Source organism: Spodoptera frugiperda, chromosome 4 (genome assembly GCF_023101765.2).
Source record: "Spodoptera frugiperda isolate SF20-4 chromosome 4, AGI-APGP_CSIRO_Sfru_2.0, whole genome shotgun sequence".
Classification (NCBI taxonomy): Eukaryota; Metazoa; Arthropoda; class Insecta; order Lepidoptera; family Noctuidae; genus Spodoptera; species Spodoptera frugiperda.
Window position 1 is genome coordinate 821,039 of NC_064215.1, and position 16,245 is coordinate 837,283.

The 16,245-nt window shown below is 36.4% G+C and overlaps 3 protein-coding genes across 6 annotated transcripts in view; 1 reads left to right on the plus strand and 2 right to left on the minus strand.

The window, feature by feature from the left end:
* Window positions 1–22: 22 nt before the first annotated feature.
* On the minus strand, window positions 23–1,431 carry LOC118272542 (uncharacterized). Its single transcript, XM_035589122.2, has 2 exons — window positions 1,272–1,431; window positions 23–872 (listed from the first exon to the last, which is right to left on the minus strand). Exons 1-2 carry the CDS (start codon window positions 1,303–1,305, stop codon window positions 88–90), a joined length of 819 nt encoding a protein of 272 aa, XP_035445015.2. The 5' UTR covers window positions 1,306–1,431; the 3' UTR covers window positions 23–87.
* A 749-nt stretch (window positions 1,432–2,180) lies between these two features.
* LOC118272543 (uncharacterized) lies at window positions 2,181–3,675 on the minus strand. Its single transcript, XM_035589123.2, has 2 exons — window positions 3,531–3,675; window positions 2,181–3,188 (listed from the first exon to the last, which is right to left on the minus strand). The coding sequence occupies exons 1-2, from the start codon at window positions 3,541–3,543 to the stop codon at window positions 2,416–2,418; spliced, it is 786 nt and encodes a 261-aa protein (XP_035445016.1). The 5' UTR covers window positions 3,544–3,675; the 3' UTR covers window positions 2,181–2,415.
* A 1,884-nt stretch (window positions 3,676–5,559) lies between these two features.
* LOC118272556 (uncharacterized) overlaps window positions 5,560–16,245 on the plus strand; it is a 216,507-nt gene continuing 205,821 nt past the window's right edge. For 2 of the 4 annotated variants that reach the window (XM_050693329.1, XM_050693331.1), the window contains exon 1: window positions 5,560–5,897. The gene's annotated coding sequence lies outside the window, so the exon portion shown is untranslated. The remainder of the gene's footprint in view (window positions 5,898–16,245) is intronic. The other 2 variants (XM_050693330.1, XM_050693332.1) reach the window with 1 other exon arrangement.

The window sequence follows — 16,245 nt, forward strand, 5'->3', positions numbered from 1 at the left end:
TTTTATGGTACATAATAATACATAATTTTTTTATGGTACATTACAACAAGATATTCGTCGACCAATGTGTATATTTAGTTCCTTTTATCATTTCGGACCGCCCTTATCCTTGTTCCCATCTTTATCACCATCCTTATCGCCATCCTCCTTCTTAGCACCGTAAGTGTCATAGAATTTAGGTACAGAGAAAACTTCTTTGATGAGGTCGCAAGTGTCTCTAATGTCGATGTCGAAGTGGACCACTCTCTCGTAGCTACGCATCAGGTTCCGCACGGTGTAGTATTTATAAAATTTTGGTATCCTATTCTGGTTGTAAGAGACGCCCACCATCTTAAACAGTTCGGTCTTCAGGCGACGCAGTCTATTGAACAAGTAGCCCAGCTGGTACCGCTTGTCTTTCCTGATCACTTCACGCTGCGTCAATGCCTTCCCCAATTCATACTTTGCGTGCATTAGGAACTGAACCAGCAAATTCACCATCCGACCCTTTTTATGCTGTTCTATAATATTGTTTGGGAGTTTCGTGTCATGTTCGTGAAACGTAATGGCTCTTCTACCCGATGCCGATGTTCTGTTTGAAAATTCCTTTGTGAAGTTTTTATATTGGTCGTTAATGAGATGATAGTCATACATATCGAAGATGTACTTCGTAGAGCCCACACCCACGCGAGGGAATTGGAATACGTCTGGTATTTCTATATCTAATGTGTCCAAGTCCTCTTTATCGTCATCAGTATCGTCGTCATATTTTCGTCTGGTTTTTGGGTCTTTGTTTGTATCGTTTATGAAGAGGTCTTGAAAGGTTGCCAATTGTCCAAATAATGTGTGGTGGATATCGTTATCTGAAGAAGCGCCGAAGTTGACTGGTACATCTGATTAAACATAATGTGATATAAGATATATATTATATAAGATATCATCACACCTTTCCTTTGCCAGGAGGGTAGGCAAAGGTAACACTTACATTATTCGAATGATGTTAACATTAAAATTATCATTACTTTCACAATTTCACTGGTCGCAAGTGCGACTACCGGTCTCGGGTTTTTTTTAGATTTTCTCAGCCTGGAATTATGCCCAAAATATGGCAATAGGCTCACGCCCTATTACATGGGACTTATAACACAAATGGTGAAAAGTGGGTGTACATTGTATAGCGGCATTACTACCGTAAAGTGCCTACTCTTAGGGGATAAAAGGAGTGACGTTGCAAGTTTCTACCTACACAAAATGTAAAAAATAGTAATAATAGGTACTATATTGATACTTACAAATTAAAAGAACACAAAGACATAACAGTAACATTGTGTACTTTCCAAAACGGTTCGTAAAATATACGAAGCTTATTGAAATTTTCCAATGTATTCTTAATAATTGAAATAGTAATTGGTTTCCTGATTATCATAAATTTTATAACACTTATTAATTATAGATTATGGAAAATAATTAAATCCCTCTTTTATAGTTATAGCTGTTTGGCAGTCTCACACAACGGCTTGACAATACGTTTGGAGCCGTGGCATTTTTGAGGGGAAAATCATCCAATGACTTCTCCCGCCTTGGGCGAGGCGGAACTGTTTTTAATATAATTTTAAAATTAAATATCTTTGAGTACGGTAGTAAGTTTGTTGTCTTCCACCCTACGTGTAGTATGCTTATTCTTAACGTTATTTTAAAATTTTGATTCCAAACCAATAAAGTTTTGTTGGTTTGCCAAACCAATTTTTATCTATCTTATGATTTTACAAATGGGAAGCAACAATTTCTTATATTCCTTATGATTGCACTTATTTTTAACATCTTTACTTTATCAGTCTTATTGCAAAGTCTTTAATATTCTTCAAGTATATTATAATATGTTTATAAATGTGGGAGAGCCATGCTTCGGCCACGAATAGGCCGGCTGGACAGGAGTAATAACCTCGGCTTCACAGAAAACCGACTAGAAACAACTCTTGCGTTGTGTTTCGTCGCATCGAGTAGTTACCAGAGATCCCATTATCCCCCTCCCCAATCTCCGTAATCCCCAAGAATACTTCTCATATAAATTCCTATGTTGCGGGTAGATGCTAACAGAGCAAGGGAAAATTAAACAGCTACTAAAATTAGACTTCTATACGATTTATTTGTCAAACAGGCTAGATCGTTCATTGAATGACGTGTTAGGCGAAGTTACATGTGTATCTAACGGTTTTATAAATACATACATTATACTAGCTGGCCCAGCAAACTTCGAACCGCCTTAAACATGTTTTTCTCACCTTTTAAACCTTTCCTGGACTTCCACAAACAATTTAAGGCCAACATTTGCCAAATTGGTCCAGCCGTTCTCGAGTTGAGCGAGACTGACGAACAGCAATTGATATTAATAGATAAAGATTTAACATTTATAATAAAAATATTAAACAAACATATCTAATTTTCAAACACCATATTGAATTGTTCCTTTCTGTTCAGTTTATGTCTCTTGAAGAGGCGTCTGCATTTTTTATCGTTCCTACGAACCAATTCGACTAAGAGTTCCAAGTTGAACAACAAGCTTATTTGTCTCTCATTAGCAGACAGAATGTCATATGTGGGATTTTTAATAAATAGCTCCGTTATCGTCAAAGTACAGCCCTTTAGTGCTCTTATAGAGAACATGGTGTAGGTCTTTACTAAATTATCGATCCTACTCATCAGGAATCCCATTTTGTAAAGTGAAGAATTCTTAAGTCCTTCCCTGTTTACCTGCATGACAACCATCTTGTTTCTGGTCTGGTAAATGACTTGCTTCATCAACTCGTATAGCCTGCGTCGGAGGTAGAATCTATCCTCTTTATCCGTGTTCGCTTTGGTGGGAGCCTTCCATCCTCGCCTGCCATCTCGCTGGAGGATCAGTTTAGGATCCCCATTTTCGACTCTCATATTCATGACTTCATCGAATGGGTCAATGCCCTTTATCATCATCTCTGTTTGTTCTTCGTCTGTGATGTTCAGTCCTTCATACTTTTTCTTTCTGTCTATTCGCTCCCATATGGTGGCTGGTTCGAATTTCTTCACGTAGTTTTCGAACGACCATTCCTGTTTCGGATTTTTATTTTTCTTTAGTCCTGAAATATTTCTTAAGCTTGGATCATTAAGGTTGTCTATAACTTGGTCCTCGGCAGTGTGTATGCCACTTATAAGTGCGATGAGTAATAGTATTTCTGTAAAATAGATGCAAAAAAATTTGTGTACAATATTTCCTCATAATTAGTTCTGAATTCGGGGCTACCACGATAGTACAACCCTTTACTCTTCTATTGGTAGATGTATTCATTATATATAAAAGAAAATTCAGTTGCCACACACTAGGTTTTGCTCCTGGATCGTGGGTGCGTTTAGAAACAGACAATTTTATATACACATTACACATGACACCCAGACCCGAAACAACAATTTGTGGATCACACAAAGAGCTGCTCCATTCAGGTTGCATGGCAGTCAGTTGTCTCGCCACCACGCCTATCGTGCAGTCAAGTATTATACGAAACATAAGTTCTACTTACTTTGAATAAACATTACTGAATTTCAAGTTAATATAATTGTATAAACATTGCTAGGTCACGCAAATGGTGAGCTGAGGATTCGTTTATTCATATTTCAATGCAATAGGCAGGTAATTTCAATTAAAATAGCAATTTATTTCTAATTACCGTTGAGGACATTAAAATTATGTATGTATTTCTACTTAAATACTGGAATCTATATCTGTATTTACCACAAATAGGTACATACCTATGTACGGTAGTGTTTTCTAGTAAAATTCTGACACGCGTCTTATTATAGCAGAATCCCGAATAAATCGTCTGATTTTTTTCTATTTTTTTTTAATTCTTAACAAGATGGCCCTTGACCACCATCTCGCCTGGGGTAAGCGATTTTATCTATTCTTTCTTTAAAATTAAAACATAAAAAAATACATGTTGCCTCAAGTATTAGAACTCGAAACGGGATATTTACCATGTTTTTCTATTTCTATAAGTTTCCGATAATTCGGCACTGTTGCAAGCGCTATGATCACGAATGAACTGGAGTAAAAGCAGGTGGATGTTTAAGAGCAGACAAAAAAACTTATATGTTTCCTCGAATAAATTTCTGCAAAAAAATACCCGCTACTCACTAGCCGAGCCTAGCTAGTGTAAGGTAGAAATAGTAATTAAAAACAAATAACAAAAACAGATAGCTACCCAAATATTGGTGCCCTCCTTCCATATTGCCGTACTACTTTGATTATTATCATCACATAGACTGCTGACTACAAGGCCTCCCCGAATGACTCTCCCCCGTTCGATCATTTAGGTAGTGATTCCGTGGAGGACTAATAGTGGCCTTTGTTCAGCAGTGGATGATCTCGAGTGATGATGATGATATGGGTTGCCTGAAATGTGCATTTTGCAACGAGTACGAGTTAATTTTTTTATATAGCAAACGTCACACCTTTTATCCCCGAAGGGGTAGGCAGAGGAGCACATTGCGGCACGTAATGCCGCTATACAATGTACACCCACTTCTCACCATATGTGGTATAGGGAGTGAGACAAGATAGTCCCAGGTAATATAATATAGGAGTGAGCAATTATACAACACTTTTCTTAGGTAAAATGCACAGATGTTGTGCAAAAACTGTTTTTGGCCGCCATTTTTCAAAGATGGCGGCGCGAGACACACACACACATACACACGAGGTTGCAAGAGACTGACCTGCACGAAAAAGCTCTCTTGCTCTGCAGCCGTGCTGGCGACCATTCTACAAATGAGGGAATTTTATTTTTAATAACGATTAATTTTAATAGGTATGTTATATACCTTCTAAGGTATAATTAGAGTGTTGATCAAGTCGATTTACTTAAATCGATGAAAGTTGTAATTCTCTATAATGTCACACGTCCGCACTAAGCGAGACCTCATGAATTATTTGAATAGAAAGAAAACTTGGTCAAACATGGTCTAAGCCCGTCGATATGCCCCGTCTCTCTCGCTTTACTGACTCTTCGATATACTCTGTCGCACTCTTGCACGGCCCGGAAAATGTCATAGATTATTTGGGACAAACAGGTCAGGTATTTATGCGTAAAATAGTTAAGATTAATGGTTAGTTTCAAGTTTAAACTAAACCTTTATTCTGTAATCGTATGTTCAAGACGCTGTTAGAATAATCATTTATTAAGCCCTGAGTAAAATGTTACGAATGTAAATTCGTGGGATGCATCCCATAGTTCACAAATATGTAGAAAAAAAATCATAGGTCAAAGTTTTGATGTTTTTAACAACAAGCCTTCAAAAGCTCGATTCCACAAAAAGGCTGGCAATGCAGTGATAACTCATTTGGTGTTACCAAATGAATTTTGAACACAACAAAAAATAACAAACTTGATATGTTATAATTTTATTTGCCGAAAAGCTTAGCCTAATAACAATAACACAAATTGTTATCCAATAAACCAGGAAAACATTCATTTTAAAGGTTAGACTAGTTACGTCGTAGGGATAGGTAGGTAAAGAAAATGTCCAATCTGTACTTTAAGCGTCCATAATCTTTGACCCGTAGTATTGGAGCGTAGGGGTTTCCTACCCCTCTAGCCAGTGTAACAAGGCGCGATCGAACGACGCAACGTGTCGCGTCTCCCACAAAAATAAACACGAAAAAAAATGTAGACGAAAATTAATTTAAGTATAAAAATCACGCGACGTCGTATCACGCACGCGAACTACGGATTTAAAAAAATATTGAGTGTTCTTTGAATTTTTTTTTCTGACAACGTTGAAAGTTATTTAGTTTTTTTTGTGTGCCGTGTTGTGACCTGTGTAAATATAGTTGGAGGTACAATTTGACTTGGCTTACCTCGTCTAAGGCTTTCAAAGTATAATTACAGGTGAGTGTGATATACTTCCTTTCATGTAGTTTCGTGTTTCTTCAGTGGTTTATTAAATTCCCTGTCTTTTATACTTAAGACAAAAAATGCGCAATGAAATTCTTAACTTTTTGATTAGACACACTTTTATTTTTGTCACAGATTGTCTAGATTCATTTCAGTCAAAGAGAATTTTGCACAAAATGTACACAGTACGTCATTTACAGGTTCTTACTTTGCTATGTAAAAATATAGCGTAAATTGAAGAGTATAAATGTTACTTTTGGAAAATCAAATCAAATTATGGATTCCAGATTAACTTTTACGTAAATTGAAAAATAGAAAGAAATAAAGATTATCAAAAAAATGTGAAAGGCAACTCAGGGATGCCATTTAAATAAAAGAATTTTAGTATTTTTAGTTCATTTATTATTTATTCCCTTATAAAATATATTTAATTATTACACTACATTTACTGTCGTTAGAGAGGTGTTACGTTTAAAATACGTAATATGTGATATCCTAAACGTTATTTTGGTATATAAAATAAAGCCCGTTCAGACTTAGCTATAATATAATAATTATATTATCCCTGCACCATCATCGGGAAATTGTTACATAGACGAGCGAAGTTATGACCATATTTACAAAATGCAGACAAAATGGTTTTTTGTAGTTTTTGAAGCTGATTTTGTTGTTTTGTGGTACCATAATAACCATAAATAAATAGAAATAATATAAATTATCTTAAATACATTCCAAAATATTCACATATCATTCTCTGGACGTTATGTCCCAGAATTTACCTGCGACTTCGACCGTGTAGGACAACGAATTTTGGCAGAATATGGGAATCTTCAAAAATAAGGATTCGCAGCTCATTCCCCGTAGGTGATACCGATATGACATATTGACCCAATCTGTTAGTAACATTCATGCAAAATTTGAAGTAAATCAACACAGTACTTTTTGAGTTTAGCCCGGACATATATAATATTATATGTACAGATCAACAGCCAAACGCAACAGCAAAAGTTAAACGATAAATGGTATTTATTTCTGCAAGTTGGTTACAAAATAACACTTTTACACATCAATCTTTGAAATAACTAGATGAGGCTGTTGAGTTATAAAAACTATATTGTTGGCTTCGATATCGACTATGGATCAAGCACCAAGTATTCTGTTCAAAAATAACAGTTTTCAGTTGTCGAATTTATCAACTTAACTATCCCCTTTATAATACTATCTAATAAACGCAAGATATAATATTGTTTTCTGAAATTTACTCAGGAGCTAAATAAGATTTGTCTACCATCTTCGAAAATAAGAAAACAAACTTAGATTTAATTCTAAATCCGCCATATTTCATAGCTCTGTCATGATAAAGCTATGGCCTTTTATATTTCAAACAGATTTAGCAAATGGTTTTAACGGATTTATTGAAAGTGTTTCTGTATAATATTTTGGTTTATTTGGACGTCTACTAAAATAAATCATAAATATATAAAATTTTAATTTATTTATTATGTTTATAATAACTATCGTGACACACACTAAATTACTGAAAATCACGGTGTGGTTATTAATGCAGACGCGCACGCTACTAATGATGTAGAGTTCCTCTGTGACTCGAAACTAGTAATGCTTTTCTCAATTAATAATACGTGAGTAAACAGTGATTTTTAGTTAATTTAATTATTATGTTTTTCGACCAACTCACGTAACTATTTGACAAGGAACTCGACTAGTTTCAAGTCATGCTAGAGGCTCATATTCATGAGCAGCATTCCGCGACACACGACGCGGCGACTGTCGCGCTGCTACTGAGTAAGCCGAAAAACATAATATAATTAATTTAGTATATAATCTCACCACTGATATAATGTGAATTTATTAAATTTTGGTTTTTGGTTTTATAACTTTAAATAATTAGGTACTTTCCATCAATGAGCCATGTACAAAATTTTAAAACGAAATGTATTTTTTGCTTGTGCATCAAATTACAGACGTTTGTAAATAAAAAAGCGAATGAAAAGAAACCATGGAGTTTTATTACTCTTCACGGAAGCAAAGATTTATTTATTTTATGCGACGGGATGACAATTTGCTCTGAATTATTGTACCCTTGAAGAGCCCATAATTTTTAAGGGAGTATATAAAAGTCAATTAACTTTATTTCTGTCTGTTTTTTTATATACATATGTACTATATATTGCCTCTTTTTCGAGTGGTCCCAAGTGCGATTGTCAAGGAGCTGCGGACTACATAGTGGGTTTATCGGGGCTCCGGCTCGCAAAGCAGGAGTAGGAACGGGATGGTTTTTAGTCAGTAAGAATCTGACACTCCCTTGCCCACGGCAGTGGATGATTTTCCCTCATTAAAAAAGGGGTTGGTTCCCGACCTGATCATATATTTATTGATGTTCTTTCGGGCTTTCGAATTTTGCTTGATTTGTTTTTGGTTTATGCAATGAGGGACATCTCGTATGTAGATGCACATATCTACATACGAGATGTCTTATCTATTCTTTGGGGATAATGGCTGTGACACATAAGATATTTTCCAAAAAAAAAAATAAAGCTAGTTTACATAAAAGAAAAATGCCCAAATATCGTTTTAGGCAACATCCCTTTTTTTAATTCTCACATATGAAATCGACAATGTAGAGTAGCTTCTTCGGTTCCTTCTGTTAGAGCATGCGTATTGAACCTAAATAAATAAGTCAGACGCGGGATTCCCGAGAGAGTGACGTCACGGCATACATCACAACTAGCAGAGATATTGACGGTTAGTCTAGGTACTCTATATTTCAAGTTGCTACATTTACACAATGTGTCAGTATTGGATGATGTTATTATGGGATAAGGCGGCAAACGAGCTGACGGACTCTTAACTTGGCCTAGTCAATATATTTTTTCCTAAAACATTTAAATATTCATTTTAACGACAATCCTAACCCACATCTGACCGATAAGTCTTGTTTCGTATATATAAATAAAAATAACATATATTGTAGTAATCGAATGGGCTTTCAACCGCACCTGTGGCTATTACATCAAGATATCTGTCACTTGATAGATTGTTGGGTTTTTATTATATAAATATAAAATAAACGTTGCCCAACACTAAGATTTCCTCTTGTACCGTATAGAAATATTTTTTTTACAAACATACACATGATACACAAATCCGGAACAACAATTTGTGGACCACACAAAAAGCTACCCCGTGCGGGAATCGAACCCGCTACTCGATGCACGGCAGCCAGTTGCCCGGCCACCGCTCTAGCGATGCAGCATATTATAATCCTAGCCATTCCTACGCGGTTTGACGTACTCTGCTCGGTTTCTCTTAACCGTAGCCTCATGTTAGCTTGACCTTACTAACTGTAAATTTTACGTAGGTACAATACTAATATAGAAAAAAAAAACTATTTTATTTGTCCGTTCACAAAGTCGCACATTCCTTGGAATGGGTGCGGGAGAGGGGCGCGCAGGGGAAGCAATATCTCAACCGCCCTGTCTCATTGACAATTCAATGAACGAGGTTTCGGTACCCATCGAACTTCTTTCGCCGTCCATTTATTATGCCATCGAGTTAGTCTCGAGATTTATTTACATTGCTTATTATTAGGCCAGTGGGAGGAACGAGAGGAGGAATGGAAATAGGATACAGGTATCATCAGCTTGTGACTTTGAGCCGCCTCTACATAAGAGTGGTTTGCCATATCCATATTTAGCGGACGGTTATGAGGACGCAGTTCAAATTGCTGCAGTTTTTGAGTCCTTAAGCCGGTTGGTTCAGCTCCTGTAGAAAGAGTACACCTGTGAAATTCACCGTGCGCCACGAAAAGTAAGAGGTAAATGTCACCTCGAGGAGGACGGTGTCAGACTCTTATATTAACTAAAACCACCCCGTGCCTACTCCTGCTTTAAGACGGAGCTTCGATAACCCGTTAGGTTTTCCGTAGCTCCGGATCGGATTAGTCCAGAGGTACCTATATTGCTAAGTTTTAAGTGAGGTTGCCTGAAGTTCAATTCTTTCTCCCCATTCTTAATCCCTAATCTCTGAAACTCCAAAAAACCGGCAACACGTTTTTAACTGCTTTGTTGCAAGTGTCCATGGACGGCGCTGATTGCTTACCATCAGGTAATCCATCTGCTCATTTGCTGACCATATTCTATACATATAAAAATAGAATCTATCGGTTTATATATTAACAGAATGACGCTAATAGTTAAGTAGCTGGCTTAAGGATAATTTACTGAACTCCATATTGGGTAAAAGACTACACAAGCATCACATAAAGCAAATTAGGTGTTACATTAGTTATAAGCGCCTCTGCCTGTCCCTTTGGGGATTAAAAGGAGTGCTGGCGTGATATAGAAAGTAATAAAAGGATTGGTCATAATGTGTGTCAGCGGTTGATGGAAGATCAATCTAGGCGGTAGTTGCCTGTGGGAAATCTCAGGGTTCAGCCCTTAGGAAGCTAGGTAAGTAATGTTTATTTGGTCGAAAATACTGCCTTGGAAGAAATTTATAGTCTTTGTACATTGTTGGTTGAGTGGCCAAATTTTTTCTCAGTAAAGTCAGGCGGAGGAGCTCAAGAAAAATAGCAAATTATGGAGTTTCTTGCTCGTTTTTCTCCATTCGAAGCTACACTTTGGAACAAGCACCTAGCTTCACTGACGGACAGACAGAGAGATAGACAGACAGACAGACTATTACTTGTTGACATTTCTAAATTCCTATTTATGGTTTAATTGGAATAAATGATTTGACTTTGATATGTAGCACTCAGTTTTCACCATTTATGAGTCCCATGTTATAGCGACTGAGCCTATTTCCAGGCAGTGGCACGATGCTGGACTAGTTTGCTATTAAGAGATTTTTCGAGCAATCTGTTAGTTTTTAGCTTGACCCGGGAATTACATTCGAGTCCCTTTGCTAAGCAGTCATACACCGAGGAAAGTAAAAATTATTTTGTTTTCTTTCCTTACTGGATCCAAGACAGTTATTCGTGTCCCCGTGACTTCAGTATTTCGGTGTTTTTATGGTCGTATCTACTATAGATTCTGCGGCTTGCAGGAGTTGCAGCTGTTTTTTTTAAGCATTTGATAAGTCTCTTTGTAGAGCTTTGTGACCTACCTTTTCAAAGGCGTCGAGTTTATCTCGTGGAAAGAACGTAGGGAAACCTTTGCCCTGCACTGGGACGACCATGGCTGAAAATAAAGAAAAAAAGAGCCAGTTTTTTTTTTAAATTATGGAAACATTCTGGATTCTTCTTGATTTACATAACATTTGAGTGTAAGCAGAGAAAGTAATCAATTTGTAAGTAGGAGTGATTTAATCAGTTTGATATGCTGAAAGTGTCGCAGCGCCTACAGGAATATATGATTTCAGGATATTTACATGATATGTAATGTAATGGAATTGTCTTGTTAATTTTCTTTTGGTGTAAATACTGTCAATAAATCAGGCTTGAGAATTAATCGTAAAAAAGTGCTTAGTATTTATTTTTATTGTTGTTTAAAAAAATGTTTTTAGTATTTGTAAGATTTTATATTTAATTTTTTTTAAGGAATATTAATTACATATTTTGAAGAGTACGTAAAACCGTTGCTCATACATACAAATAGCACAACTTTTTAGGTCGATTCTGGTTTCCTCGTATTTTTTTTTAATACTTTGGATGTAATTTTTTAATTTTTATGTTTATTGTTTTTTTAAATGGTGTGTGGTGCAAATAAACTGTTTTTCTTTCTTTCTTTCATGTATATGTAACTTTTTAACTGGCGTAAACTAAGGAGGTTTTTCTTCATCGTCGTAGATGCCCATGTATTTAAAAACATGAATAAGAACGAATTGTCTTACTCAATCCAAGGAGTTGAATACAACACTCTTCGATCACCAGTCGCCCCAACAACAACTTTCCCAATGAGACTGTGGTTTTATAACAAGACCCTGAAATGAATGCGCCAGCGATACAGCCGAATCATGCCGATTCATGCCGAATAGCCTCGAACTCAAATATAGGGTGGTGAAAAGCGTCCATTAACTTTTTGTGCCAACCATTATACCGTCGAATGTTTTCCGGCCCTGAATAAGTATTAATGTTAACACCCCCCTGTATAATGGGTAATCTTTTTTGAATACTTATTTTTAAGGGCTGGGACGCCATGGCAAAATATGTATTTGGTAACAAAAATATGGTTAATTTTAAGGGGCTTCGGTTTTAATTGTGGATTTTGATATGGGGATGAAAGGTAAGCAATGGCAAACGCTTGTATCTCGAGTAATTCGGGGATAATTTTGTTGTGGTTATGAGTTTTGAAAGTTCAAAAGTCTTTTGTTGTAGTAGACGTATTCAATTTTAACTTCGTGCAGCCGCTTGAGTTCACAAAGATTCGAATCGTTGTTATAGGTAATTAGAATTTAACAGATATTTCCAAATGTACATCCATCTCTTTCTATTTCCATAAACAAGAGAGAGACGTCAATATTTTCTCAGCAACGTCTCTATTAACGCAGAGAACTGTCAAAACATTTTGTTGATATTAAAAAAAATGGCGGTCTATGTTTTTTGTATAACTTTTCATAATATTCCTTTGTGAATTCATCCAGCCTGTTGAAAATGTTATTAATATAGCAATATTATTTACGATAGTCGTCTAGTTTTCACAATAAGTGTAGAAAAAATGATAAATCGCACGTCATTTGTTTGAGGGAGCATAATTTGTTCGTAACGTAAATAAAATGGCGCGGGCCGTTACTTTTATTTGGGAACCTTGTCTTTTAAGACCGTGTAATCTACTTCAAGAGAATGATATAGGTATCTACTAATTATTATGTTGGTTAAAGCGCAGATGTTCCTTTATTCTTTGGTTGCGTATTTAGGATAAATATGAAAAGTTCAATATTTTCGGAGTTACAGTAATGATTTATTCTGGATTTGGTTTCGAGTATGAGATAACACGTTTTTATGCGTGCACAGCGCAATAAGAATTCCGATGTGACTTGAAATTAGTTGAGCTTGAGTCGAACTAACTGAGGTTAATTGCAATATATTTACTATTTCTCACACACATAGAAATTAATCGAAGTGTATTTCCTGAAGTGAAAATAATTTTACGATGCAAAAAGATTCTTTGATTTATCCTTTGCGTTTATAGTGAGAAATATGACCAGCCATTAGCAGATATGTGGCCCAAAATTCAACACACTGACAAGTTGGGTAATTATTGTGATATATGTGTTGGCGATAGTGGCCAATGTTGGAGCCAACTGTCAAACTACATGTGATAAATGTTTGGTTAATTTTACATATCGACGGTTAAAAGGGTATAAGCGACAAAAATAAAATGTTCAGGAGAGCCATTGAAACTCGTCGGTCGTCAAAGGAATAACAGGAAAATGTTTTTTTTTGCTAGGGTATAAACGCCAAAAATGTCATCGTAGAGCCATGAGAGTAAGCGCATTCGAAAGAGCGGAAAATTTTACTTAGGTGTAATTTGTCGCTTATACCCTATTTCTTTTTAACCGTCGATATATAGTTTTTGTATATTAACTTTGAATTTTTGCCCCCAAGCCGAGTGTACATATGTTTAGGGGACGAGTTGACATCAATGAGCAAATCTTTTCTCGTCTCTTTAGTCAAATAATAGCCAGAGCTGACATTAGTATGTAAACGTTTCTGCGGACGGCGAGTAAGGGTAGCTCGCCGCCCGACCAGAACCAGATCCGTGTGTACGGCTCGAAAAGCAGGAGTAGGAGCGGGGTGGTTATTAGTCAGTAAGAGTCTGACACTCCCTCTCGCCTCGCCCAAGGCGGGAGAAGCCATTGGATGACTTTCCCCCTTAAAAAGAGTATGTAAACGTTATACTTGCAGCTCTCGAAGGAACCTACTGAAACTTTCAGTTTAAAGTACGGACACCACTTACTTCAGCACGTGACCACATTAAAATCTTACGACATAGCATCGTGTTTTTCCACCTTATAGCTTTTGCCCGCGACTTCGTCCACATCAACAGCCTATAAGTGACCTCTTTTGACCAAAGGCCTCTTTTCACACGGAGAAGCTTTGAACATTAATCACCACCACTTTCTACGATTATTTAGATACCACTGACTAAAGGTGTGGGAAAACATCGTGAGTAAAACTGGGCTTATAATATCTAATTATAAATTTGAAATCGCCAACCCGCTTTGAGTAAGCTTGGTGATTAATGCTCAAACATTCACGTGCGAGAAGAGGCCTTTGGTCAGCAATGGCTACTTATAGGCTCTTGATGTGTGGGTAACAGGCAAAGGTGTATAATTTTGCTTTTATGCTATAAGGCGACAAAAGAGCAGACCGGTCACCTGATGGTAAGCAAGGGGAATGAATTTAAGGGTTATTGGGGAATTAGGTACTGGGATGGGGTAATGGGACCTCCGGTAACTTCATTCATACAACGAAATATATTTTTTTTACCAGTTTTATACTTATCAATAATTAAATGTAGGTACGCTTATGATCAAACTCCAGACACAAATTCAGCCTAGTTTAAAAATAAGATGAACTTTTGCCTGAACGAAATTGTTAGCTACAAACAAATACGAGAAACAAACAGTTCTCGAACCTTGATCTTTTTAAAAGTACCTTTTAACATATTTAACGAGGGGACGCAGTCGAAAGGGTACCGGGTCAATTGGCTGCTACGTGAGAAAAATCTTACATGCGTTGCGTTTACGGACTAAAGTATTGCTAGCGAACAAATGGATGCGGTAATACTACGTTTGGTTTTAGGTTAGGTTTAGAATACATTTTTTTTTCTCATGAAGAATCATCACATACATAATACGTATTTATTTTTTAACGTTGATAAGCCTGCGTTTGTCCACGTGGCCGAGGCATGTGGTCGACGATGGAGCACACAGACTTAGAAAGAGAAACGTTTATTGAGAAACAATGTTTGATATAAAAGTTAAGGTGTGTTATTTTAAGGTGTTTAAAGTTAGGATGTTTGGAGTAAATTGGGTACTTGACAACTAGTCATATTCAATACTTACTTCAAATCATTCTACGTTTATTTGAATTTTATACGAAGTTGTGTACGTTTATAGTGATAGTTGCATATTTATTATTATCTTACTAGTCTTACTAATAATGTAAATGTGTTTGTGAGTTTCTTTCTTCCTTAACCACGTCAAAACGACTGAAGGTATCGGGTTTAAATTAGGAATAAGGGTAGATTATGTATGATAATTAGAATAACACACAGAGGGATGAAACTGCTGGCAGAAACTATTTTTTTTTATCTTGCAACACACTTTTGTTAATATGTGGGTAAATATCTATAAGTAGCTTCTCTCGTTTGGTTTCATCCACTACTCGATTCCTATTGATCGGAGCGTGATGTATAGCTTATCCAGTTTAAACCAGTATGTAGTTCCGACTAATATGCACTTGTCCGTTTAAACAAGCAAACAAACAAATCCTTCAGTTTTATAATAATATTAAGTACAGATGTGATCTGTAATAAACACGAGTTTTCCAAAGAAGCAAATGTTGAACTTTTCATATCCAGGTTAAAAACCTCTTGAACACAAAATGCGCGAAATGGAAAGACAGTTACGGAAATCCATTAGCGGTTACATTGAAGTCGCACTCCGGTCCGTACCGTTATCGTGCCGGATACGTGTCGTGACGCGCCCGTCCCGGCCCCGTGACGGTTAAACGGCTCTTTGTTCCAATTATGAATGATTCGATTTTAATGCATTTCAATCGTTTTATTGTGAAAGGATTTTTCGACTTTTTGCTTTTTCAGTTTAATTATTTGAGGTTAGTTTTTTAATGGGTCATAACTGAGGGTTATAAGTTATTGTTATTTTGTGGTTATATTCTTTATTAGGTTTAAATAAACTTGACAGTTGACGTAGTGGCTGAGCGTATGGTATTTACCAAATGTGTCATGTATTTGATTACCTGATACAATGGTCTGTCTCTGTCTCAGTCTGGGTTTTGTCAACCTACGTCATTGGACAAAAAATTTTTACTTATGGGACAATGTTTACAAAAAAATTAGAATATAGTTATATTTAAGTGTGTGAGTGCCATACTAAAACACCGACGTGAAACAACGTTTGCGTTGTGTGAGTGAGGTTACCGGAGGTCCCAATCTTGCCAATCCCCGATTCCGTAACAACTCTTATATTCCTAACCCCCAAAAGGCCGGCAACGATTGCTGATTGGTGATCCGTCTGCTCGTTTACCGGCTTATACCATAAAATAATTACTAAGATTTTTTAAATAAACACTAAGCATATAAAAAACATACATTCCACATTGCTTTCGCTTTTAAAATAAGAGATTTCGATTGAAATT

Excerpts from the sequence above, each read along its gene's own strand:
- LOC118272542 (XM_035589122.2), bottom strand. The coding sequence starts at position 1,305 with ATGTTACTGTTATGTCTTTGTGTTCTTTTAATTT. Across the intron at positions 873-1,271 it reads TCTTTGTGTTCTTTTAATTT|ATGTACCAGTCAACTTCGGC; the intron begins GTAAGTATCAAT and ends ATGTTTAATCAG.